This window comes from Onychomys torridus, chromosome X, assembly GCF_903995425.1.
Source record: "Onychomys torridus chromosome X, mOncTor1.1, whole genome shotgun sequence".
Classification (NCBI taxonomy): Eukaryota; Metazoa; Chordata; class Mammalia; order Rodentia; family Cricetidae; genus Onychomys; species Onychomys torridus.
Window position 1 is genome coordinate 117,982,233 of NC_050466.1, and position 27,157 is coordinate 118,009,389.

The 27,157-nt window shown below is 39.3% G+C and overlaps 1 protein-coding gene and 1 pseudogene across 1 annotated transcript in view; both read left to right on the forward strand.

The window, feature by feature from the left end:
* The first annotated feature begins 6,871 nt into the window (after positions 1-6,871).
* Positions 6,872-8,270, forward strand: LOC118574481 (annotated as a pseudogene).
* A 50-nt stretch (positions 8,271-8,320) lies between these two features.
* LOC118574784 (protein sel-1 homolog 2-like) overlaps positions 8,321-27,157 on the forward strand; it is an 83,288-nt gene continuing 64,451 nt past the window's right edge. Inside the window, 1 exon segment of the mRNA XM_036175663.1 lies at positions 8,321-8,402. Within this exon segment, the coding sequence (XP_036031556.1) occupies positions 8,321-8,402 (82 nt within the window).

The following is a 27,157-nucleotide window of genomic DNA, read 5'->3' on the forward strand; positions in this document are numbered from 1 at the left end:
CTATTTATCTATCTAAAATACATCTCTGTATGATCTTGAAAATATACCTAACATATCTACAAATTTGATTATTATAGATGACTAACTACTGAACTGTGTTTCTTGATTATTGTAAATAGTTTATAATAATAGCTTTAAAAAACTATAACTTTACCTTACATTTTTATATTTTTGGTTGTGAGCCTAGCCTTTAATGGCGGGGGCGGGAGGGGGGAGGACAAGGGAACCCATGGCTGATGTGTCAAATTAAAACTTTACATTTTTTAAATGAACTTCATAGGTACAATGCCTTAAACAAGAGTAGAAACATATATACAATATGCTGTAACAAAAATAACCTTTAATTTATATCAATACACAAAGGTCCTTTCAACAAGAGTAGAAACATATATATAGCATGTTGTTACAAAAATTACTTTAAATGTGTATCAATATACAAAAGTCCTTTCAACAAGAGTAGAAACATATATACAGTGTGTTGTAACAAAAACTACCTTAAATTGGTATAATATACAAAAGTTCATACAAATGCAAAATATTTGCAATTAATAGATATTTTTTAACTTTAAAATCTACCCTTTTACCATTCATATATTCCTATATTCCCCTAAATGATAACAAACATTCATAACCCACCAAATAACCAAAAGCCTCCTACACCCCTCTTGGGAATGTGGGCATTGTGTTCCCCAAACTGCTTTCTGTTTTCTGTGGGTGAAGACATCTTTAGGAGTCCCTGAGAAAAGTTTTAGATAATGACCAGATCCTAGGAAGACCAGCAGTAACCTTTGCTGATATATATCATCTGTCAAGATTCAGGAGTTCTTCCCTGATCAAACCATATTAACCTGGAAGGAATCCACAGCCTCTTGTTTCCTGTGGAAACAAAAGCAAAACCTCTTCTCCAAAGCATTTTTGATTTCTATTTGACAAAACATTTGACTTCTTTTTTAAAGTTAAGATATCCCTAAACTATCTATGTTGGTTCAATATTTTTAGTCCAATTCACACTCCTATGTCTCCTGGCAGCTTTTGCCCATCAGCAATCAAAAAATTCAAAATTAACACAATACTATACAGGATTCAGACTCCCTGTGTATTTCCCATCTTTATGTGGCTTTTTTTCTTTTATATTACTTTACTGTCTCTTTAAAGGCTTAAAAAAAACCTATTTCTTTCTATAACTGCTTATACCCAATTTCTTTTCTTTCTTAAGTCTAAGTACACTAAAAACACACAGGAACCTGTTTAGAGGTTTTTTCCAAACTGGACCTCTTTTACTACAAATTTCTAGTCTTTTTGACCACATAAGCAAACTTTAAATTGCTAAGCTACACCTGAATCCCCCACATGGCCCTCAGCTAGCTCCACCTGCTCTTGGGTCCTGAAAGCCAAGCTCGAGGCCCAGTGGGAGGTACATGACCAGGAACTGCACTCAACCCTCCTAGAGCTCTAGAATGCTGATGCTTGTGCTGTGACAGGCATTTTTACTTAATTTTTTGTTCCTATTTAACATACTGACTGCTCAAGGGCTCACCAGCAGGCAGAAACTTTTAAAGAAACCACCACCCAGCTACAAAATAAATCCACAGAGTCTTATTATTACTTATATGCCTGACCTTTGCTTGACTTATTTCTAGCCAGCCTTTCTTAAATTATCCCTGTCTACCTTTTGCTTCTGGGCTTTTTCCTTTTCTTACTTCTGTATATCTTACTTTCACTCTTATTCCATGGCTGGCTGTGTGGTTGGGTGCCTGGCCCCTAGAATTCTCCTCTCCTTGTTCTCTTGCTCCTTGATCTCTCTTGCTTCCTGATCCTTCTTTTTATCCTTCTATTTATTCTCTCTGCCTGCCAGGCCCTCCTATCCTTTCTCCTGCCTTGCCATTGACCATTCAGCTCCTTATTAGATCAATTAGGTGTTTTAGACTGGCACAGTAACACAGCTTCATAAGTTGAACAAATGCAACATAAAAGAATGCAACAAGGCAGCGGTGATGCATGCCTTTAATTTCAACACTCGAGAGGCAGAGCCAGGCAGATCTTTGTGAATTCAAGGCCAGCCTGGGCTACAGAGTGAAATCTAGGACAGGCACCAAAATTACACAGAAAAACACTGTCTTGGGAAAAAAAAAGAATGCAACACATCTTTGCATCATTAAAGCAAATGTTCCACAGTATAAACAAATGTAACACATTTTAAAATAATATTCCACAAAGACGTGTGTGTCATACTTTGTCCTCACCTATTCCCTTTCTCACTGCCTTCTCTCCTCCACTTGGTTTCCTTTCTTTCCCTAGTTAGTCCCGTTCTGCTTTCTTACTGCATGTGTTTCATCAGTCACTTCTTTTCCTCTGGTTTCTCATTCTAATTTCATTACACACACACACACACACACACACACACACACACACACACACACACACAGAGAGAGAGAGAGAGAGAGAGAGAGAGAGAGAGAGAGAGAGAGAGAGTTCTATATCAGTTTCTTTTTTTAAATGATATCTGTACTGATTCTCTCTGTTTACATTCCTATCATCAGTTAATATGGGTTCTGATTTCTCAACTTCCTTGCCCTCATTTATTTTCATTTATTTTCTTGATGATAGCTGTAGTGGCTGGGGTAAGGTAGCATCTCCAAGACATTTTCATTAAATTAAGAATTTCTCTTTTAAGGATGTTGAACACATTTCCAAGAATTCATTGACTATTTGTAATTTTCACTTTGAGAATTGTTTATTCAGATCATTAGCACATTTGTTCATTGGCTGGTATATGGGTTTTGATTAATTTCTGCAATACTTTATATCTCCTGGATGTTAATTCTCTGTCTAATGCTTAGATTAGACAAGGATTTTTTTTCTCATTTTTTATATATATACACAGGATCTCATTAAGTAGTCTGGGCTGTCCTGGAACTCACTTTGTAATCAGAATTCTTGTGGTATTTCCCAATAGATTCCTATTCAAGAAATCCTTGAAGTGCCTTATCCATGTTTCTTCTAAAAATTCCAGAGTTTTGCATCTTATACTATGGTGGTGTTTGATCCATTTTGAATTGATTTTGTGCAAGATAAATTATGAAACAAATTTCATTCATTTACATGTAGGAATCTAGTTTTTCCAGAAGCATTTGTCAATGAAAGTATCTTTCTCTGATGTATGTCTTTTACACGTTTGTCAAACATGAGATGATTGTAACTTTATGAGTTTATTTGTAGGCTTTCTACTTCAATGGTCTGTATGTCTGTGATTAAGGTTAATATCAGGCTTATTGCCCTAGCTAAGACTCAAGTACTATAATAAATAAGAATGGAGATAATGGGCAGCCTTGTCTTATTCCAGATCTTACAGGAAATGCTGTCAATTTAGTATTTTGTTGTCTATGAGTTTGTTATCTACAGTCTTATTGTGTTGAGATATGTTCTACCTCTTCATGGTCTCTTTTATCATGAATGGATGTTGTTGAACTTTGTCAGAAGTCTTTTGTACATCAACTTGGATGATAAGGTAATATCTGTCCTTACATTTATTTATGTGGGAATTATACTTATTGATTTGGATATGCTAAACAAGCCACAGAACTCTGGAATCAAATAAATGTGGTCATATGCTGTAGTTAAAACATTAAATATAGTGAACAAAGTATTTTGAAAGCTGAGAGAAACATCACATATAAAAGCACATTTCAATAACAGCTTTCTCAGCAAAAACTTTAAAAGCCTGAAGTGTTTGGATTGATGTGTCAACCCTGATTGCTATACCCCGAAAAATGATCTGTCATAATTAAAGGAGAAAGCAATAATCTCAATATAAAAGCAGGCTAAAGGAATTTATGACCAAGTAATCTCCACAGAAGATTCTTGAAAAAAGTCCTTTGGACTGATGAGAAAGATGAATACATCCATAAGGCTACAAGAAAGAGGAAACTGTGCTGGAACAGTAGTTAAGAAAATGAGGAACAAGAAACTACTAACCACTACAAAATTAATAAAGACATGAACAATATATACCTTTTGGTAACAATTCTAAATACTTATTACCTCAGTTCTCTAACCAAACAAAACTGATCAGCATACTAGATTTTAAAACAAGATCTATTATTTGTTGCCTCCTAGAAATGGCCATTATCATCAAAAACAGATACAACCTTGGGATGAAAAGATAGAGAAAAGTATTCTAAGCAAATAGAACAATAAATAGGTGTTGTTGTTTTAATAATTGAAAAAAGTTGGCTTCAAATAAAATTAATTTAAAAAATAAGATTACTTTCTATGGATTAAAGGTCAATCTGTTAAAAGGATATTATAGTTCTGAATATATACCCACCAAATCTTGTGCACCTAATTTCATGAACATTATATAAACACCCAGATTTGTCTCAGCACAATAATAATGGATGATTTAAATATCTGATTCTCATTGATGAGTATGTCTTGTTAACAAGAAATAAAGAGAAATTTTTTGATTAAATTACAATAGATCAAATGGAATGAGAGATATCTACAGAAGGAACTTTCCATATTAGGACACTAACTAAAGCTTAAGAAATATAAGAAAATTGAAATAATCTATTGTGTTCTCTCTAATAATAGGATAAAAGTAAAAATAAACAGCAAAGAAAAGTATCTTTATCTTCTACATACACAAAATAGTCTATATTTTCTATATACACAAACTTATGAAGATTAAATTTTTATAGTCATTATTACCCTGATCCAAAAACCAGATAAAGACATAAAAAATATATAAATTTATTTCCCTAATAAACATAGATGCAAAGATTCTCACCAAAGTACTTGCAAACAGAATTCAAGCACACATCAAATGGATTGTTCATCATCAACTTGGCTTTCTTCCATATATATAAGGATAGTTCAACATATGCAAATCAGTAAATATAATGCATCATATAAATGGACTCAAAGGCAAGAATCACATGATGATCTCAATAGATGCTGAAAAGGCTTTTGACAAAATTCCTTCACAATAAAAGCTCTGAAAAGACTGGGAATAGAAGGTACATATGTCAAAATAACAAAGGTTATACATGGCAATCCTTCAGCCAACATTATAGCAAATAGGGAATAACTGAAGTTCTTACGTCTTACCTGCATTAAATTCTATTCTAAATGTATGAAAGACTTTAATATAAGACCCGAAACTCTAAAACCATTATAGATAAAACACTGAAGATATAGACATAGGACAATGTTCCATCTAAGCTCAAATCAGGTCTAAGCTTGCTTAGCTTCCAAATCAAGCATATTCAGGGTGGTGTGTTCATGGACAGGAAGGACTTTTTAATACACTCCAGTCACTCAGAGAAGACCAACAATATCCAAATGGAACCTGTGAAAGAAAAGGCTATAAGGTAAACAATCAACTGAAGACAAAGTCTGAAGAATGGGAGATAATTTATCTGCCTATACCTCGTACATAGAGTATCTAGAATATACAAAAAACTCAAACATCTAAGAACAACCCAATCAATAAATGGGCTAATAAAATGTTCAGACAGTTCTCAGAAGATAAAATACAAATGGCCAAGGATCATGTGGGGGGGAAAGTTCAGTGTCCTTAATTATCATCCTTAGCTTTCAGGAAAAATCAAATTAAACTACTTTGAGATTCTACCTCACCTCTGTCGGAATGACAACAGATGATGGCAAAGATATAGAGAGGAATGGGGAACCCTTATTTGTTGCAGGAGATTTGATCACACTGTGAACCCTGAGATTGTATTGCTGACTAGAGGAACTTGCTTCTGGCTGTGGTGTTGCTCAGCCCTAGTAGCACATACCTTTAATCTAACAGCTTTCTACTGGAATATTGTACACAGGATTAAATAAAATCAACTGTAGATCAAGAGGCAGAGCAAGCAGCCAGTTGATAGGAAAACTACTATAGAGTGTAAAGAACAATTCAGGAGGATGGGGGGCAGGGAGAGGAGAGATGCACAGGAAGTAGAAGGGAGGGACATCCAGTTGGAGGAGTTTGTTTTAGCCAGCATAGGAGAAAGCTCTTTCTGGGTTGTCAGCAGAGGTAGAAGTTCAGTTGGGTAGTTTCTCTACCTCTCTAAGCCAGTAGACTTTCATCCCAGCATCTGGCTCCTGAGTCTTTATTGGTAAAACTGAATAATTGGGATTTAGTTAAAAACAACATTTGGCACTCAAAGTGGGGCTGAATCCATGACCCTGCGATTAAGAGTCTCATGTGCTACCAACTGAGCTAGCTGGGCTTTCACATTGGCATCTAGCTCCCAAGTCTTTATTGCTAAAATTGAATAATTTAGATTTAGTTAAAAACAATACTTATTCACAGTAAACTGGTGCTGCCATTATGGAATTCATTGGTAGGGTCTGAAAACACTAAAAACAGAACTACTATGTGACCCAGATATACCTCTTCTAGGCATATACCCAAATAACTCTATATTCTAGTTCAGAGATACTTGCACATCCATGTTTATTGCTACTCTATTCATAGCAGAAAGGAAATGGAACAACTTAGATGCTCATCAAAAGATAAATGGATAATGAAATGTGTATATATATATATATATATATATATATATATATATATATATATATATATATATATATGCAATGGAATCTTACTCAGTCATAAAGAATAATGAAATTTGGGTGGGGGAGGTGGGAGGGGACGCGCTCCGGCCGTGGCGAAGGCGAAGGCGCGGGAAGCAGGCGAGGGTTCTCCTGACTTCCTCAGGGCCCTTGCGAGGCGTGAGCCTGGGGCCAGCAAGGAGCGCAGAGGGGGCCACGGGTGGGGAGCAGCGGGGCAGCCGGGCAGAGCAGGCTCCAAGCCCCGGGCTCCGTGGTTCGGGACAAGGCTCAGGCGGCGGGGGCGGTGATGTTCCACTGCATTCCCCTGTGGCAGTGCAACCATCATGTGGAGGCCATCGACAAGCACCACTGCTGGCTGGTCTATGTCCCCGAGGAGATTTACCGCTATGCCCGCAGCCTGGAGGAGCTGCTGCTGGGTGCCAACCAGTTCCAGGAGCTCCCCGAGCAATTTTTCCAGCTAGTTAAATCACGAAAGCTTGGATTCAGTGACAATGAAATTCAGCGGCTCCCTCCGGAAATAGCAAACTTCATTCAGCTGGTAGAGCTTGATGTGTCTCGAAATGTCTCTATAACCTGGCTTCACTGGAACTGAGAGAGAATCTTCTTACGTACCTTCCTGACTCTCTCACCCAACTGAGGAGACTCGAAGAACTTGATTTAGGAAACAATGAAATCTATAATTTGCCAGAATCAATTGGGGCGCTCCTACATCTGAAGGATCTTTGGTTGGATGGAAATCAACTGTCTGAATTACCTCAGGAAATATGCAATCTGAAGAGCCTGCACTGCTTAGATGTCTTTGAAAACAGGTTGGAAAGACTTCCTGATGAAATCAGTGGCCTGACTTCTTTAATAGACTTAGTCATTTCCCAGAACTTACTGGAAACAATTCCTGATGGCATTGGAAAACTAAAGAAACTGTCAATCTTGAAGCTGGATCAGAACAGACTCACACAGTTGCCTGAAGCAGTTGGGGATTGTGAAAATCTCATGGAATTAGTTCTTACAGAAAACTGTCTCCTGACTTTACCTAAGAGCATCGGAAAACTTAAGGAGTTAAACAACTTGAATGCAGACAGAAATAAACTGGTGTCTTTACCAAAAGAGATTGGAGGATGCTGCCACCTCACTGAGTTCTGTGTCCGGGACAACAGACTGACTCGAATACAAGCGGAAGTGTTGCAGGCCATGGAACTTTATGTCCTGGATGTGGCAGGGAACAGGTTGCGTCACCTGCCCTTGTCTCTGACGACTATGAAGTTAAAAGCCCTGTGGTTATCAGACAACCAGTCCCAGCCTCTACTCACGTTCCAGACAGACACCGACCGCACCACAGGGGAGAAGATTTTAACCTGTGTCTTACTTACTTCCTCAGCTGCCTTCTGAACCTATCTCCCAAGACAGCCTGCCTCACTGTGGTGCCCTGGAAAGCCTGGTGAATGACGTCTCTGAGGATGCCTGGAATGACCTCATGGTACACAGAGTCAGTGCAATCCGGTTTTTGGAAGATGAAAAGGATGAAGATGAAATTGAGAACACTTCAGAGGCGGGCCACTCCACACACAGGGGAGTTGAAGAACATGAAAAAGACGGTGGAGAACTTAGGGAACGACAGGAACACCGCCAAAGGACTGGATTCCAACAAAAACGAGGTCAACCACGCCACTAACCGAGTGACCACGTAGGGGTAGCACTCACCCGAGTTCGACCTGCTGTGTCTTCTCTGCTGTCCGAGATGTTCCTGTGCGTCCGGCCGACGGAGGAGCCCCCGCAGCCCGTGTCCACCACCCTGCGCCAGGATGCTGCTCTCGCACAAAGTGCCTTATGCATCCCTCAGGCACTCCACGTGTCAGTAGCCTCCCATCCTGATTGTTTCTCAATTTCAGTTGTTCATAATAAGTAGAATACACTACTGTCAACATCTGACCTTCGTTTTTGTCTTATGTTGGGGTTAGAGAGAGCAGAAAGGGGAATTACGGCTCTCTTCCCTCTATTGAGTGCTGGACATTTTGAACCTAAGTTCTTAGGGACCTACTGATGAGAGGAAGCTTTATGTATGGAAAAAAAGATACTTTTTTAAACCTTCCTTGGCAGCTCAGATGGTGTAAATTTTAAAATTTTGTATAGGTATTTCATAACAAAAAATTATGTGTTTCTTTGTTATTTTATCTTGAAGATGGTACATATTTTCGTAGTTGTGCAGAAAAACAAATTAGGCCTAAAATATTCGTTTTAATCTGTACCATCCACTCCATTCCTTACTGTATCATCCTGTCCTCTTACACCAGTTACAAACAGTGGCATCCTTGAGCAGCAAGATGGGAATACGAGGGCGGTCATTTTAAAGCAGTGTTGCATTTGAAGCAGTAATGTACCAAATGGATCTGCTTGTTAACCAAAAAGATGAATTTATCAGTGATTTGTAAGTTTCATCTGGTGATTTCTTCAAAAAGATGAGCCAAAGGATTAGACTGCTGATCTGTCATTTCATATGCTCTCCCTCGTCCTAAGTTCCAGTAAGTGCAGCATGGGACTGTGCCTGCTCTAAAGGCGTGTACCATTTGTATAATGATGTATAGCAGAAAAGCACAGAAAAAAAAAAAACTGGTTCAGAAATTCAGTGGATCAATAACTTATGTATTGCAGAAGAATGACTCTTAATGAAGAAAGCTTTAAAAGTTTAATATCGAGATAAAAGACCACAATAAAGCAAAATAACCTATACCCTAATAGAAATGCTGCTATCTTTATACAAATGCACTTTGGTTTATAGATAGTTTTAATCAAAGCATAACATAACACTGATTCAAGATTTCCTTTTAAATCTGCTAATTTAAGGAGTATATTTTTAATGTTTTTTTTGTTTTCTTTTTATATATGCTGTGATGAAAGAGAAATTCAAAGTGCCAGGCACTGTGTGGTATCTGAGAAAATCATGGGATTTTTTGGGGGGTTGGGTGGGATGAGGATTCCCTATGAAATAAACTCATCATGGACATTGGGGAAAAAAGAATAATGAAATTTGGAGGAAAATTTATGAAAGTAGAAATAGCATATTAAGTGGAATGACTGAGGCAAAGAAAGACAAATACTGCATATTGTTCTGATATGTAGATCCTACCTTCTAATTTGTGTGTGTGTGTGTGTGTGTGTGTGTGTGTATGTGTGTACAATGAAGGTTTTTTTCAGTATCAAAGAGTGAATATAGTTTTCAAGGAAATGCATGTAGCTGAAAGTAATCATGTTAAGTGAATAAGCCAGTCCTAGAAAACAAACATTGTATGTTTTCTTTCATCTGTGGTCCCTAGAATTGATGTAAATGCACAAAATCATATGTGTATGTATATATGACATTAAAGTAGAAGCAAAATTGTCTAAGGGAACAAGGGACTAAATAGAGGAGGAAAGCTTAGAAATGGGAAGGTGGGGTGCAGGGAAGGAATATATTCAATGTATAATATATAATTTGAAGAAAGTATCCCTATGTAACACAGTACAATGAATATACATAAAGGAAAGGATATTGGGACTGGCAAGACGGTTCATTGAGTAAAGGCGCTAGTGATCAGAGTTTGACTCACATGGTAGAAAAGAGAAAGCTGAACATTTCCTAAGTCCTCATATTCGTTGTGGCGCACACACACACACACACACACACACACACACACACACACACACAGTAAAAATTTATTTACAAATTTAAAGCCAATAGGGTTAAAATACTACTAAACATAGGCAGGAAGAGGAAACACAGAGATCAAAAAAGAAACTAAGGAAAAAAAACATTTTCTCCAAATGAAAAATGTTTTAACAAAATTATCCAAATGTATGAACCTGAATAACAAAAGCATAAATAAAAATTAAATGTAACACAGCCCGTTAATATTCAGCCTTCCTGTATGGTAAAGGTGCATTTTTTTCCTTGGCCTTTGCTCTCTCTGAAGGTGTAGCAGGCCCCCTCTGGATAGTCTCTGGTCTCAGGTCTTCAAGGTACCTCAGTTTTTAAGAATAGATAGTTTTATATTTATAAAAAAAACATTTTAAGAATAGTTTCTCTCTTAAAGTGGTATAGACCATGGCACAGCCTTGTAGTATTGCTGTATTAGTCAAGGGTTTCTTGAGGAAGAACAGAACTTATAGAATAATTATATATATATATATATATATATATATATATATATATATATATATATATATATATATATATGGGGGATTTATTAAAATGGCTTACAGGCCATGTTCAGCTAGTCCAACAATGGCTGTCTATCAATAAAAGGTCCAAGAATCCAGTAGTTGTTCAGTCCATGAGGCTGGATTTCTCAGCTGCTCTTCAGTATATACCAGAATTCCAAGGAAGCAGGCCATAATTGCAGTGAAAAAATGGACTTGCCAGTGAGAGCAAGCTGGCAAAGAGAAAGCTTCCTTCTTCCATGTCCTTTATATTGGCTGCCAGCAAAAGGTACAGCCCAGAACAAAGGTGGGCCCTCCCACCTCAAAAGATCTGCATTAAAGTTATACCTTCCCACTTCAGAGATCTGGATTAGAAGTGGGTCTTCCAACTTCAAATAATTTAGTTACTTAAAAGAAATCCCTCACAGGTATATGTGTATTTTAGGTTAATTCCAGATGTAGTCAAATAGATAACCAAGAAGAGCCACAGTTGAGCTCTCAAAAGCTAAGATTATCAGCATAAGACTTGGCCCATCAACATTCTGTCACAGAAGAAGGAGGGGATCATGAGATGCCATCCCTCCATGAAGATATAAATACAGTTAATTAAAAGGCCTTGTCTTCCTTCAATCACGTAGCACTATTTTAGCTCATGTAAATAACTCCTTAATCAACTATGCTCCTCTGAACATCCTAATTAAACTCAGTGGATCATAAAGAAATGGGGGCAGAGCAGAGGGAGGAAAAAAAGAGGGAGGGAGAAGGGAGAGGGGAGGAGGGGGAAAAAGGGGGAGAGGGAGACAGGAAGAGAGACAAAAAGAGAGAGGGAGGGAGAGGACAATGGTCCATTGATAGAAGAACTGGTTGGGAAAGATAAAGGGCTGAGCAGTAGCACTGGGTGGCAGGCAAGAAAGGGTTGAGAGATGTGTGTGAATGTGCTCAGAATACTGTGTGTGTGTGTGTGTGTGTGAAAGTGTCACAGTGAAACCTACCATTACATACAATTAATATATGCAAGTAAAACGGGGAAAAAAAGGCCATGTTCAGCAGCCCTTGAGCGGTATGTCACGACAAAATGTTATCTTTCTCCTGCTGACTGATCCACCAGTGTGATCCCTGTCTCATCTGCACCGGCCACTGGAGCTGATGTTCCTGGGAGCCTGGCTTGTAGTGAGAAGGGAGGCCTGGCCTCCAACAGGCTTCCCTTTGGAAGCAGCTTCTGGGTCCTCCTCAGGTTCTTGCTTGTCTGCATCTTGTGTTTTATGTATTTTTCCCTGTTATTTTCCCTACCTTTTTGCTGCCTTTGTGGGTTTCCAAAGCTTTTCTTCTATTTCCCTTTGAATAAAGTAAATTTTTAATTCTTTTTTACTCTCTTCCTTCACTGCCTCAAAGGCTTCCTCTAGTCAACTGTCTAAGCCTCTGTGACTTACAAACAGCTTCAAACAAACAAACAAACAACCAGCTCAGAGTGCTTTCCATGACTGTATCCGGTGCTATCACTTATAGACCCCATGCATCTTAGGTTGGTTTCTAAACACTTCATTGAAGTAGATTACAGCTTTAAAAATTATCAACAAAGGGATTATTTTAACATCTCATTAGTAACTCTGGACTGTAAAGCATCTCAAGAGTTACAATGCAAGCTCTAACACTCCGAGAAAGTTTTTAAACTAGAAATTGCGTTTTGTGAATGTTTTCGATGTCTTCAAATTTTATAGAAATGCTTTGTATATTGCAGATACTGAAGCAGAAAGATATAATAAAAAAACAAAAAGAAATGAATGTCACCACACAGGTAAATATTTTTGCTAAATCATTTTTTCAATGGAAAATTTTGATTATAGGCACTGATAATAGTGTGTATTCAGCATGCTCCAAATTTCTCAAAGAGATAATTAGCTATTGTTGCATTTTTATTTTGAAAAATTCTCACTCGGTAGTATTTCTTCCTTCAGATAAGACTGTTCACTTGTCTGAGCCTTTCCCTGGGCTCTGGCTGGCCTGCATCCCTCAGTGTTTAAACAGAAAGGTCTCAATTCTTCACTCTACTCTCAGCCCAGTGAATAGTGTTAGGGTTGTATGTAAATCATTTGCAGACATGCCTTTGCTTGAAACCTCTTAATGCTCAAGATGCAGATGTATCTCTGACCCATAAATGTCCTCTCATTGCCTAGAATTGTTAGGAACCTATCCTCAGTGTATAACCCTGGCAAGAAAGAACCCTAAATGGTTCTCCAGGAGCTCTCAACATACTCAAAGTACCAAACACACTGCCTTTGTATCAAAGACAAAGGAGGAGTGTGCCAAGTCAGCTTGTCGGTGTACTGTAGCTCTCCCAGTTCTTTGGTTTATGTTTTCTAAAACAGCCTCGTAGAACCTAGACTTAAGAGGTGAAGAGATTGAAGGCCAAAGACTTAGCTCCAAGCTTGGGGCAGTGTTTCATGGCTCCTTAACAACCAAGTGAGCTGGCCTTGCTGAATATATTGTCACCATTTGCACCACCATTGCAGAACAGGAAGGTCTGGGCCATCTTTTCATGACAATGACCACTAATGTTCCAACAACAAAACCACCAAATCAATACTGTTTGTTCCCTAGTTTTCTCTTTCGGACTTTCTTTCTGACTTTAACGTGCTGCAGTCCACAAAAGCTATCTACCCTGCCCCGAGAACACTCACATATTCTCTCTCTCTCTCTCTCTCTCTCTCTCTCTCTCTCTCTCTCTCTCTCTCTCTCTCTCTTTCTCTCAAGCAGTGATTCTCAACGTTCCTAATGCTGCAACTCTTTAATGCAGTTTCGCATGTTGTAGTGACCGCCCCAACCACAAAATTATTTTCATTGTTACTTCATAACTGTAATTTTGCTACTGTTATGAATTACAATGTAAATATATGGTATGCAGATGGTCTTAGGTGACCACTGTGAGAGGGTCATTGGACCCCCCCCATACACACAAGGGGTCGCAACTCACAGGTTGAGAACCATTGGCTTAAAGTTAATGATTCTTGTGTTAATGACTCAGTACTTTAAAAAGCTCTGTGTATTATTCCCTTCAGTATTAAAGAAAGACAAACACAGGCATGATGGCACATGCATCTGATCCAAGCACTCAGGAGGTAGTGATAGGAGCATTGCCACAAGTTCAAGACCAGCATGATCTACATAGCAAGTTTCAGGCCAGCTAGGGCTAAACTTGGTGAATTTTTCTCCAAGTTATAAAAAACAAAGTAATAAAACAACAGTGATCACAGAGGTGATAAACTCTTGCGTGTTTGATAGAATAGTAGTATGAGGGAATCACAAAGGCCTGCTAAAAGAACAACTCAAGTGCATGATTGATGGGCCACTGTGGCAACAATCACAACCAATAACACTCCAACGTGGGGAGGCAGCAGTGTTGCCCTCAGCATGGAGCAGTTCCCTTCTCAACTCGCATAACGTCATTTGTTCTTATTGTGATATTAACATCACAGTCCAATAAATAATTCCACTTTTGAAAAAGGCACATTTCCAAAGTCATGATTTATGATGTAGTCAGAGTTTATATTTGGAGTTGTATCCTCATAGGTATACAATATTTTAAACTTTATTAGATCCCTTCACATGTACTATTCATTTTTCTTAATGCCTTTGTGTAGAATTGGTTATTCAAATGCTTATCCACAACTTGAAAATGGGAATAGCCTAGCCCATTAAAAATGTAAGAGTCTTAGGATTACAAGAGTTCAGTGTATTCATTCATCAGACACAATGACTATTATGTACCACACAGTAGCTCTAATTCAGAGTTTTCAAAAGGTTCTAAATGTTATTTTATGTTTTCCAGACCTCTGTTTGATAACACTTCTTTGAGCTTCTGGTGTATAATATGGTATCTTATTCAGCTTTCTCCAGCCCCATCTTTGCATGTGATAGATACAATAAAAGTGTACACATTTAATTAAAGGTGCTTCCAACTGTTCAAGGCTTGGTCATAAAATCCCTGGAGTTTTCAACCTCTGGACATTTGGTCTCTTTCAGACCATCCATCTCGAATCATACTTTTCCAGATAGTACCTTCCCCTTTATCTCTAACTGGAATCTGGCTATCTCCTAAGCACTTCTTGCCCTGGTACCCTCTAGAACATTGTTTCCCACAATCCATTTGTTCTGGTCCAGTATAGGGCAGTACACATCTGTAGCCCTTTATATTTGTTCAGTTGTTGGAATGTACGGAGATGAGGCAGAAGGGCAGCTCTGGTCTTTCTGTTTTCACTTTACTCTTGCACATTGGTAGCATGAAAATATGCAATAAAATGATCAGCAACTGCTTTGCCAAAAGAAAGCTATTTGTCCTTTTTTATTCAAAATTTTGTTAGGGTACAAAATAACAGGTTTTGTTGCATATTTGTCACACGTATGTGTCATTGTAGTTTTTTCCTAGCATGTCCTCATTGACTTACCCTATCTCTTATAGATCCTCCTTGCTGATTTTTGTCATTACATCCTAAATATCCCCACCACTGCCTTCAGGCCATAAGTATTCTACTACATTCTCCCTACCCCTCAAGATCTCTTCCTCCACTATCCTGGACCCCTTTCTAGTTCTGTGATACACACACACACACACACACACACACACACACACATTCACAACACTTATTCATGTCCCATTGTACAACCTCAGATGTTATACATTACCCTGGAAGAGACTGTTGTTTTCAAACACATTAATTTCAAACATTAATTCAGAAATAGATGGATATTCACACAAAGAGGGCGAAATAAAAAATAGGAGTAACATCAGAGGAAGCTTGATGTTACTCGATATGAGTTTTCCTCAACCCCTTCTTCCATCATATAGTGTAGTTAGAGTTTTCCTGCCTGGCCCAGTCAGGACAAATCTCTCTTACCCGCCAGTCCCACAGTTGCTCAGATCCAACCAAGAAAGCACACAGAGACTTATATTGCTTACAAACTGTATGGCCATGGCAGGTTTCTTGTTATCTGCTTCTTCTATCTTAAATTAACCCATTTCTGTTAGTCTATACTTTGCCACATGGCTTGTGGCTTACCAGTGTCTTTACATGTTGCTTTTCATGGCAGCAGCTGGTGATGTCTCTCCCCAACCTTCTACTTCCCAGAATTCTCTTCTCTCTTGTCCTGCCTATACTTCCTGCCTGGCCACTGGCCAATCAGAACTTTATTTACACAGAGTGATATCCACAGCAATATAGATTCTTAGGTTTAGTCTCTTGATCATATCTCAGACTTCTTGGATGCTATAGTCATACTTTTTTTTCTTTATTGATTTTTGAATGTAGTATTTTCTAGATCTTGTGTTCCATCTCTGACAGCTTTTCTACTGACTATCTCAGTCAAGTACTGATGCTTTCCACTGTATTTTTGTTTGAATCATTGATTTTTTTTAAATTCCCATGTTTCTATTTGTTTGTGTTTTTATTGTTGTTGTTGCTGCTGGATTTTTATTCCACATCAGCGACTTTTTCACATATCTTACTGATATTTTCCACATCAGTGACTTTTTTCATATATCTTTCTGATATTTTCCACATCAGTGACTTTTTCATATATCTTACTGATATTTTCCATATCAGTGACTTTCTTCACATATCTTACTGACATTTTCCACATCAGTGACTTTTTCATATATCATCCTGACATTCTCATTCATTTGCTCACCTTTCTTCTATGTTGCTAACTTTCCTTTCTAGATCCTTTGTAGTTGGAGCTTTCTCCAGTCCCGCTCAGACCCGTAGCCACTCAGACCCAAATAAACACACAGACGCTTATATTATTTAAATTGTTTGGCCTAATGGCTCAGGCTTCTTGCTATCCAGTTCTTATATCTTAAATTAACCCATTTCTATTCATCTATAAGTTGCCATGTGGCTTGTGCCTTACTGGTACCTTACATTTTCTCATAGCAGCAGCGGCTGGCAGCGTCTCCTGACTCAGCCTTCTACCTCCCAGAATTTTCTTCTCTACTTATCCTGCCCACACTATACTTCCTGCCTGGCTACTGGCCAATTGGAATTATTTATCAATCAATCAGAGCCCCACATTCACAGCATCCCCAGCAGTTCTTGGTTGAATTTATCAGCTCATTTGAATCCTCTTTGACATGGTTGGCCAATTTTACCAGAAAACTTTTAAGTATTTATCTGGCATGTTACTTATTTTACAATCTTTTAATCCAGTACTTAAGGAATCATGATCTCCTGGAGACTTCATGTTGCCTTGTTTTTTCATGTTTCTTGTATGTCTGCATTGTGATTTTCTGATCTGTTGGTTTGGATATCTTTTCTAGTATTATTTGGGGAGCTTCTTGAGATGTCTACTCTTGAGGTCTCAATTAGCAGTACAACTCAGAGGAGAAAGCAGTTCTAACAGCAACACAATCAAACTGTACAAGATACAAGAATACATTTAAATCAATTAAAACTTAATAATACATTACCAAAAACCATAAAACAGAAAATTGCAAAACTACTGTAGAACAGGATATGGACTTAAAAATTATTAAAAGTGTAGAAATAGTAAAATGACTGAAATAAAGAAAGAAGGCATAGAAAAGGGGTAACTAGAGGAAGACATACTAGGTAAAAGTAAGGGAAATGAAAAAGAGGAGTAGAGAGGAATATTATCAGGGAGAAAAGTGAAATAGTACAGAAAATTTAAAAAACAAAACCCAAACATTTCCATTAATAAATATTATTCAGAAACAAAATTAGATAAATGTAAGAAGAGAAATAAAACAATAAAACCCCAAGAATTTTCTTTTTTAATGAAAAGTAATATGATAACATCACAATCCTGCTAAGACTGTAATGAAAAAACAAAAGAAGAGACTCACAAAGATGAGGGGAGGCAGAGAAAAGAGAAAATATTGTACATGCTTGAAAGAATGCATGCACAAAATTAGATGAATGTATAAATGGAATGAAAATAGAAACACAAAAATTTAAAGTATAACAAAGTAAAAACCCTGCTGAAAGTATAGGAAAACAGATAAGGATGATCATAGGGGGTCCAAAAATAAATAAAAAGGAGAAGGGAAAAAACACGAAGTGTTGGCACAGCTCCTTCTAGGGCATCAGAACTGAGTGATGGCTAGTTTATGCACAGGAGTGAGGAGAGACCATTTGAATTCATGGATTCTTAGCCTTCCTGTGGCCTAGATTGTTGCACCTGCTTTGGACAAGTGACCAATGGTCACCAGAATTGTCTTGTATTGTCAGTTTTCCTTCTTTATATGGAAGGGTCCTGTGCTGGCCTCATTTCTGTGGGCTGGCCAGGTTCTTCCATCCTCCTAAGACTCCTCTAATTGTATCACATGTAGTGGCTATTATAATGAGGGGGGTCTCACAACACTGAAATCTGTACATCAGCATAGGTGTCTTCATAGTTCTATGCCCCCCCCCATGTATGATTCACCCTACTAGAGGGATGCAGCTGTGGGTGTCCAGAATTCAGCTTGAGCTTCCAAGTCTGGGCCTCTATGGCAGGGAATGGCAGATAGGGGGCTCCAGAGGTTGTTTCTTCTGTTGCTCTCCACTTCAGGGCTATCAAACTCCAGGACTAGTGGCAGTTGGTGGCATCTGCTCCTGCCCCCCACCCCCCAGGTAAAGCTACCTTTCCCTGTGTTATTTGCTGTTTGAGAGGTATCTTTTGCTGCATACTTCTCTTCTGAACAGTGTCCAACCTTCCAGCTTTCCACAGCTGCCTCTAACAGCACTTTCATCCTGGGGTCCCTCCTTTGTGGTCGGTCCCTGCTCTCAGGCTCCCCAAGTTGACTCAGACTGAGATAGATGACATTCAATCATTGCCTCCAAGTCGTACAAAGTGACAAAATGGACTTCTTCTTCTTCTTCTTCTTCTTCTTCTTCTTCTTCTTCTTCTTCTTCTTCTTCTTCTTCTTCTCCTCCTCCTCCTCCTCCTCCTCCTCCTCCTCCCCCTCCACCCCCTCTTCCTCCCCCTCCTCTTCTTCCTTCTTCTTCTCTGCTGACCCATTTGCTAGAGGAATCCCCATTTCAGCAATATCTACGACTTATATGGCATGATCACACATACCTGTTATCTGAGAACTTGGGAGACAGCAGCAGGAAAATCAAGGTCAGACTGGTCTACATAGGAAATTCCAGGCCAGCTAGAACTGCCTGGCAAAATCTTCTCTTAAGAGACAAGAAAAATAAAACAAGCAAACAAAAATCCTCCTAACTGGATCTACAATGTAGGAGCATTGTGAGCCTGCCCTAAGGGCAGGGCACCAGTCTCTTTTCATTAAAGCTCCGAGTTTTACCTTCTGAATGAGAATCCCCCTCTCACTTCCAGGGAGCCACTGAACTGGAACTGTTAGCTCAGTTAACATCCTTGCATCACCCATCCTTTTCTCTGTAGTTTGGGGGTAGCCTATCGCTACCTCTGTGATTTCCCAAAGTTCTCCTTTTCTTTTTCTTTTTGGAGGAGAGCCATCTTTTTTTATTTTGACTCTTCACCTGGGTCACACAGAGGGAGCTTCTTGTCTGCCATCATTCCCAGAAGTCTAAGAGGAAGGCATTAAAAAAAAATAGTTATTTGTTCTCTATTGGGGAGTAGGCATTTTCTTTAAAGATAGTGGTACTTACTGCATTTAACATATTTGCCTTGCTAAAATAAAACCCTTAGTCATGTTAGGCAACATATCCTAAGATCATTTTCTAGTCCTAATTGTAAATAGTCTAGAGAAATGAGGAACACTAAGATGATTACCAAAAGCCCCTTTTCTTCAATTTAAGCAACTCAAAGATAAAATTTTTACTTTAGAGAGGGGAGCTGCTAAAATAGAGTCTGATGTTCAGAATTACCCATCTTCCTTTTCTGTCAAACACATGATGTATACATGTATTTAAGACTTAGAGAAAGGGTGATCTGATACAGTTTAAATTCTTGATTGAAAGCCCTAACAGAAATAGCATCTGCTCTCTGCAAGTTTTGCCTATGTGCTATGTGTACGCGCATCGTCATTGTTGGATAAGTGACATTTCCATGTTACTTTATTCGTGTGCTTTGATTTCTTTTTGCTTTCAACCTTCTTTCACTTCTGCCCAGAGCTGGAGCTCTGTATCTTTACCTGGCAGTAGATTCTGACGGGAGATGGGTCAGACCACAGGAGAGTGGGTTTCTGCTTCTGTACCTAAGGTGGAGCCAAGAGTCTGCATCCCTTACTCCTAGGTGATGCCTAGGCAGCTGTTCCAGGACCATGTTTTGAGAATCAGTGGTCCAGAGAAACCAAGTGCTTCTACAGAAAATGCCACTTTCTTCTCTCTTCTTCTTCCTGACTACTGTTGCATACACTGGCCTTTCTCTGATGAAATCTGGAATGCAAGTGTTCATACTTTAGAAATATGATGGCTTAAACACGGCACATGGAATCTCCATCTGTACACACTAGGAAGTTGAAATTCATCTCCTCATTCTTATCGAACCAGTGGCCACAGCCTGTGTTCTTTCTGCCATCTCATGCATCCACCTAAACCGGGGCCACTCATGAAGGAGACTGGTCTCATCTTGCTATGTCACTCATTTGCCCTCATGAATGACTTCAGTAAGCTGTTACTTCACATCGCATCCACTCTTTTCCCAGGAAGTATTTGTGAGACATGATTTAGTGTATCTGAGCCAAGAAGTGGTGATTGCTGGCATGACTCACTCTTTGAGAAACAATTTCTGTTCTCCATATAGAGTATAGTGCCACGCCCAAAAGTTCTCAACCTGTGGGTCATGATTCCCTTTGGGCCTAACAACCCTTTCACCTAAGGCCATCAGGAAACACAGATATTTACATTATGGTTCATATCAGTAGCAAAATTACAGTTATGATACAGCAACAAAAATAATTTTATGGCTGGGAATCACTACAACATGAACTGTGTTATAGGGTCGCAGAATTAGGAAGGCTGAGAACCACTGTTTCAGATGCATTACAAGCATGCAGAGGAAGACAGGGAGGGTCTGAGTCCCTCACTAATGCATCTCTGCCTCCACTCTTCTCTGTTCTCTGTAACTTGATTCTTCATCCGTTCAGTTGGTTAAACAAAACTGCAAGAGATTATCTTTGACTTTGTCATTTCTCCTGCGTCTGCGTCCAGTCCCTCTCTGGTTCCTCTCTGTGCTACTTCTGAAGCATCCTTTGTCTGCCCGTGTAGTTTCCTGTCATTGCTTCTGCACTCATCAGCGTCACGCCTTTCTTCACCCAGTCGCCTGCTACAGTTTCCACACTGTTCTCCCTGCTCCCTCTCTCTGCAGTCTGTTGCTCACCTCAGTCAGAACTGTCCTTGCAAAGTGTAAAGCAGAGTGTGTCACTGTGAACTGTGCAGTGAGAGTTACCTGCATGAGTGAAACCCCAGCTCCCTACTCTCCTGTATAGAACCCCCGCCTCCCTATGTGACTGTGCTCTGTAATTCTCTCCTTAGCTCACACTCAGTCAGGGCCTCATTCTCGTTCCTAAGACATAACTGATTGGTCCCACATGGGGTACTGTCATTTGCTTTTCCTTCTGCTGGGGAGGCTCTGCCTCCGTATCTGTTCACTACTACTCTTTGTCATTAACTTTTTGGCTGCAAAGTCACCTCTACATCAAGGCACCCTGTCTAATCTAGTTAGGGCCGTTCCCTCCTTGCCCTTGTGTCTTGTTTAATTCCCTTCACAGCATGTATCGATCTCTGAAACTAACCTGATCATTTTTTTTTTTTTACTGATTATTGTTATTTTTTTTCTCACAAGCTAATGGAAATTCCCAAGGAGCAGCAAGTATCTCAGCCCCTCTTGCCATTGTCTCTTCAATTCTTAGAACAAAGGAATCATGGCTAAAGGGCAGTGAGTTGCTTATTTCACATTCATTGACTCCCAAAAGCTATACAAGGAGGCTACTACAACCCTTCAGTCACTAGTCATGGTTTTTTTTTTCTTTATGAAATTCTATTAAACAATAAATGTGGGATTTGTGGCCCAACTGACATTTTCAGCATCAAATAAACACAGCCCAGATAGCAATTTGAAATGTTAAAATTACTGTTTAATATTATTGGCTAAAATTAGTGCAATTACTACCAAATAGAATTTAACTATTCTACTTAAGTTATTAAGAAAATTGTGGGGTGGTAGTGGTTGTTTTTTGTTTTTTCTTTTTGGTTGTTTGTTCAGTTTTGTTTTTTTTGAGATAAGCTTCCTCTACAAGCCCTGGCTGTCTTGGAACCCCCTATGTAGACCAGGCTGGCCTTGAGCTCACAAAGATCTGTCTTTTTCTACCTCCTGAGTGCTGGGATTAAAGGTGTCACCATGCCCTGCTCTGCTTTTTGCAGGGAAGTAGTTCTTCTTGGTAGTGGTGGTGGTTTTGTTTTGTTTTGTTTTTTATCGAATAACATGCACTAATTTCTCTGGCTCAAGACATAGTTCACTGATGAACAGAGCAAATAAAACAGCTATAGGACCTGCATTCTGGAGGTTTAGAGACACAGAAACTTTTATTTAAACAGAAATATATGGTCAATAAAATATTGATAACAACCAGTACTTGACTATCATATACAAAGCTCTTCCCAGGCATCAACTTATTTGTGTCTCACAATACTTACTGAAATGGACAGTATTATTATACCCATTTTACAGAGTGGATAAACTGAGATTAATTATTGAACATAAAATATAACATATTATCTATAACATCTATGTAAAAATCTATGGCACTTTTACCTTGAGGTAAGGACAGTTAGGATGGGGAATTTGAATAAGTAAAATTTGTGTGCTTTTCAGAGTAAAGTCAATTATCTTTTAGACAAAACATGGAAATACATCAATTCTAGTGGCCAGATTCTTTAAATAGAGGCTTTTTCAGAATGCTAGGAGTATTTCTACATATTTTGTTTGCTTTTATCCAAGTATTTAAGACAGGATTCTGCTGTGGAAACATCTGTAGGCACAAAACAACAACAAACAAACTATAATTTAGCTATAGTTTAGGATTTAATGTAGAGCAAGTTAAATTCTTCTTTTCCTCAGAGTCCATCAATATTTGAGTCTCTCATGTGACAAGATTCCCTAGTATGCCTGAGATTTAACGGAAGAGGGACTACCGTGAAATATATAAATCTATACTTTTATTTGGCTCTCCTCTACTCAAGATAATATATTTTAAATAAAAAAGTACACTAAGAAATTTACAAAATGTATAGTAAACTGAGTAAATAAAGCATGAAATGTATGATATAAAATGATGTCATTTTATGGCCGGATAGTGATGGTGCATGCCTTTGATCCCAGCACTGGGGAAGCAGAAGCAGATGGGTCTCTGTGAGTTCGAGGCCTTGTCTTAAAAAACATACATGTCACATTAGTACTGTCCAAGAAGGAAGTATCACAAGTTCAGAAGGAGGTCACTGTGGGCCACAGGGCCATAAGGATGGCCCTGGGAAGGAGCTAGAGCTGGGTCTTGAGACAGGAGAGATACTAGGCATAATGGTAACAAGGGACAATGGAAGATACATAGGCAAGAACAAGGAAGTGGGGACAGACCTATATTGTTTAGGGACTAGTGAGTGTAAGACAGACTGCCCAGAATGGCTGCATGTGTGTGGGAGGGCTACTGCAAAAAGGAAGACTCCGGAGATCAATATTAGCATTTAGACAGAGGAGCTGGATTTTATCCTGCTGTGGCTGTGGGCTAAGGGCTTCTAAATTGGGTAGGATGTGTCCATGGGATATTTCGGAAGAACTCCCCCATTGTGAATCTTCCCGATGCAGGAGAGTAAAGAGGGTGTGGGAAAGGTGAGGAGAACTGAACTCTTCAACACAGCTTCCGTCTGACGAAAACACTCCCTGGCAGTTTAAAAACAGACTTGCACAAACTTCTTCCCCCTTTCAGTTTTCCGTTCACAGGATAAAGTACACATCCCAAGTCCTTCAACAGAAACTCCTCCATGCAAACGCTCCTGCCTACCCAGACCCCGGCCTCTGTTACTCCTCCATCATCAGCTTCAGTTCGCACCTGGTTTATCCCAACTGACCTCCTCTTTACCCCAGGCTCTCTCCAATACATAATATTCTCCGACAGCAACCAGCGACTCCTGGAAATTAAAACCAATCACTGACGAACACTCCTTGGCTCAGGTCTCCTGTTCATGGGGAACACCATACACAACCCTGGTCCTGGCTTCAGAGCCGCCCCTCTGCCTCATGGGCCACCACTCACCAGCTTCAGCTGCACTGTCTTCCCGCACCTCTGGGTGTCCTGACCTTGTCTTCCTCTCCTTCGTGAGACATTTGTATGACTAGTTCTGTCTCTTCCCACAGGGGTCCACTCACAGGAAAATGTGTCCCTAGGCCCCCAAGATTCAATAACACTAACTTTTAAAACCTCATTCTATCACTTGGCTGTTATCTTCCCAACCAGAACATAATGTTTTGAAAGGTAGAGACTTTTTATTCACAGTTGTAGCTCCCAACTTTTGATGTCTGAAAATCATAGAAAGGCTTTCCAATGCTTGTCCCAGCTGACTGTTCTACTTGCTTTGAGGGAATGAGAGAGGAAAAACGACTCAGAAAACACTATAGAAAAAGGAGGTCGAGACATTAGGCCATCAGAGGCATTAGCAGACATTAGGCAAGCTCATACTGCCTCCTCAACTAGATGCTAGAACTTTTTTTTTTTTTAAGTTTTTCAAGACAGGGTTTTTCTATATAGCTCTAGCTATCCTGAAACTTGCTCTGTAGTCCAGGCTGGCCTAGAACTCAGAGACACACTTACCTCTGTCCTCCTTCCCCTAAGCTCTGGGATTAAGCACTGCCTAACACTATTTTGCATTGATGTTTTAAATAGCATTCTTTTAGTAGCATTGCATATTCTCTGTCAGTAGTGGTTCTTCAGGCAGGGAGCACAGCCCCATGCAACATCCTGAGTACTTCTATTTGGAGACTTCCACTCAGGTAAAGCCAGTTCCTTAACTTCACCATGGAAAGGAATTTCAGGATGAGCCAGCATGAAGCAGAGTCACAGTTTATCAGGAGATTTTTAAACATAGATTTTTGCACAAGAGTTAATAGAAAGACACTCTAGGGAAAGATACAACCTGCAGCTACTTATGGGAGTGGGCTTAAAGAAAAACCAACCTTTGCTGTCTTTACAGTATACATATATATATAATATACACACATATATAATAGTACATATACACATATATTATTTATATATGATTTTTGTGGTGTCTGAAATTACCTTCAAAGGTTTCTAAAGAAATTTATTGAGATCATGGGATGGTTCCTGGGCACACTATAGAGGATTGTAGCTTATAATGTAAAACCTAGATCACGGGGATACAGAAAGTTTGGATATTTTCATTGTAAACACAGTCAATAATTTTGTTTGTAAGATTCCCAGGAAATAACTGAGAGAGAAGAAAGACCATATTCAAGGTCATACACTCAGGCCCTAAGCCTGGTTTGTTGCTATCTTAACATTCCTAATAGAAAAAATTTTATAATAAATATAAATATATCTTATAATAGAAGGAATTTTTTTCTCTGTGTCAAAACACTTCACAGTAAACGTTAATTATGTGGATCTCTCTCTCTCTCTCTCTCTCTCGTGTGTGTGTGTGTGTGTGTGTGTGTGTGTGTGTGTGTGTAGCTGCTTGTGTGTATGTGAGAATTGTTCTCTCTTTCCACCATGAGATGTAGGTTCTAGGGACCCAACTCATCAAAGGCAGGTGGCTCTCTATACTGAGCAATACTGCCAGCTAGAATACTGGGATACTTCATGGAATATGCTAGAATACCTGATCTTCAGCTAAAAGTCAAGTGAAACTATAGACTCTAGAGTAAAAGACTCCCTTTCCGTGACCCCAAATTTTCCTGCCTGGTGATGATAATCTCATGAAGGCAAGGCATGCAGGAAGCTCCTGTTCTGGCTTCCCAGTACCAAGATAACACTTCCCAGCCTTTTACATTTTCATTGACTAGAAAGTGGCTGACAGCACTAGGGATTCCTTTCAGGTCTGACCTAATACAGAAAGAAAGAAAGAAAGAAAGAAAGAAAGAAAGAAAGAAAGAAAGAAAGAAAGAAAGAAAGAAAGAAAGGAAGGAAGGAAGGAAGAAGGGAGGGAGGGAGGGAGGGAGGGAGGGAGGGAGGGAAGGAAGGAAGGAAGGAAGGAAGGAAGGAAGGAAGGAAGAAGGAGTTTATTCCAGTTAACAGTTCAAGGGGACAGCCCATCATGGTGGGCAGAATCAGGCAGCAGGAGCCCGAGGCAGCTGGTCATGCTGAATCCACTGTCAGGAAGCAATGCTGGTTTCTTCCTTCTTAAGGAGTCCAGGACCCAAAGCCAAGAAATAGTACTGCCCATATTCAGGCTGGGTCCTCCCCTCCTCAATTAACCTAGTCTAGAGGATATCTCATGGGCAAGCCCAGAGGCCAGGTGATTCTAGACCCTGTCAAGTTAATGATGGAAATTAGCCATCAGAGCTTAACATGGCAAAGCTATTTCACAAAGTGAAATGTGAACCTGAACAGTTGAGTGATGGAGTTCTCTAGTTCTTAGCCACTAAGATATTAACACTTATCATGAAAGATGGCTGACAAGAGCAAACCCGTTTGCCAGGCACAGAGGCACATAACTGTAATCTAGAACTCAGAAGCAGTTAGCAGGAGAGCTGGGAGTTTGAAGCCAGCATGGGCTATGCAATCAAACACTCTCTCCAAAACTTTGTGATTACATGCTTCTCAAATGGCATTTGTGGAGATGCAGAACTATTTGATAAACATGTTGCAATTTTCTAAGCACCAAATTCATTTGCAAGGTTTTGGGTTTCAGGTTTTTTTGTTTTTTGTTTTTTGGGTTGGTTTTTTTTTTGGTTTTTGGGGTTTTTTTTTGTTTGTTTGTTTGTTTTTTGGTTTTTCGAGACAGGGTTTCTCTGTGTAGTTTTGGTGCCTGTCCTGGATCTCACTCTGTAGACCAGACTGGCCTCGAACTCACAGACATTCCCCTTGGCTCTGCCTCCCAAGTGCTGGGACTATAGGTGTGCACCACAGCCAAACTGACTTTCATTTGCAAGTTTTAAAAGAGAACAAATAATGAAAAATACTTTTACTCTACCAAGAACAGCTACTGTGTATTCAGTAGACTTAAAAGTTCACATTTTGAACAGTGAAAGTTGACTTTAGAGAAATGTATTATTGTCCTCTGGAACTCCAGGATGTGTGCATACATTTGTCACTGGTGTCTGTGTGCATACATTTGTCACTGGTGTCTGTTCAAGGTACTGCTGCCAAGTACACATGAGAAGCCCCATTTTGTGAGCCACCCTATCCCTTCATCAGGATTTCTAGAAATGAGAACTGTATTGTTCTGCTAGAAATAAACACAGAGAAGCC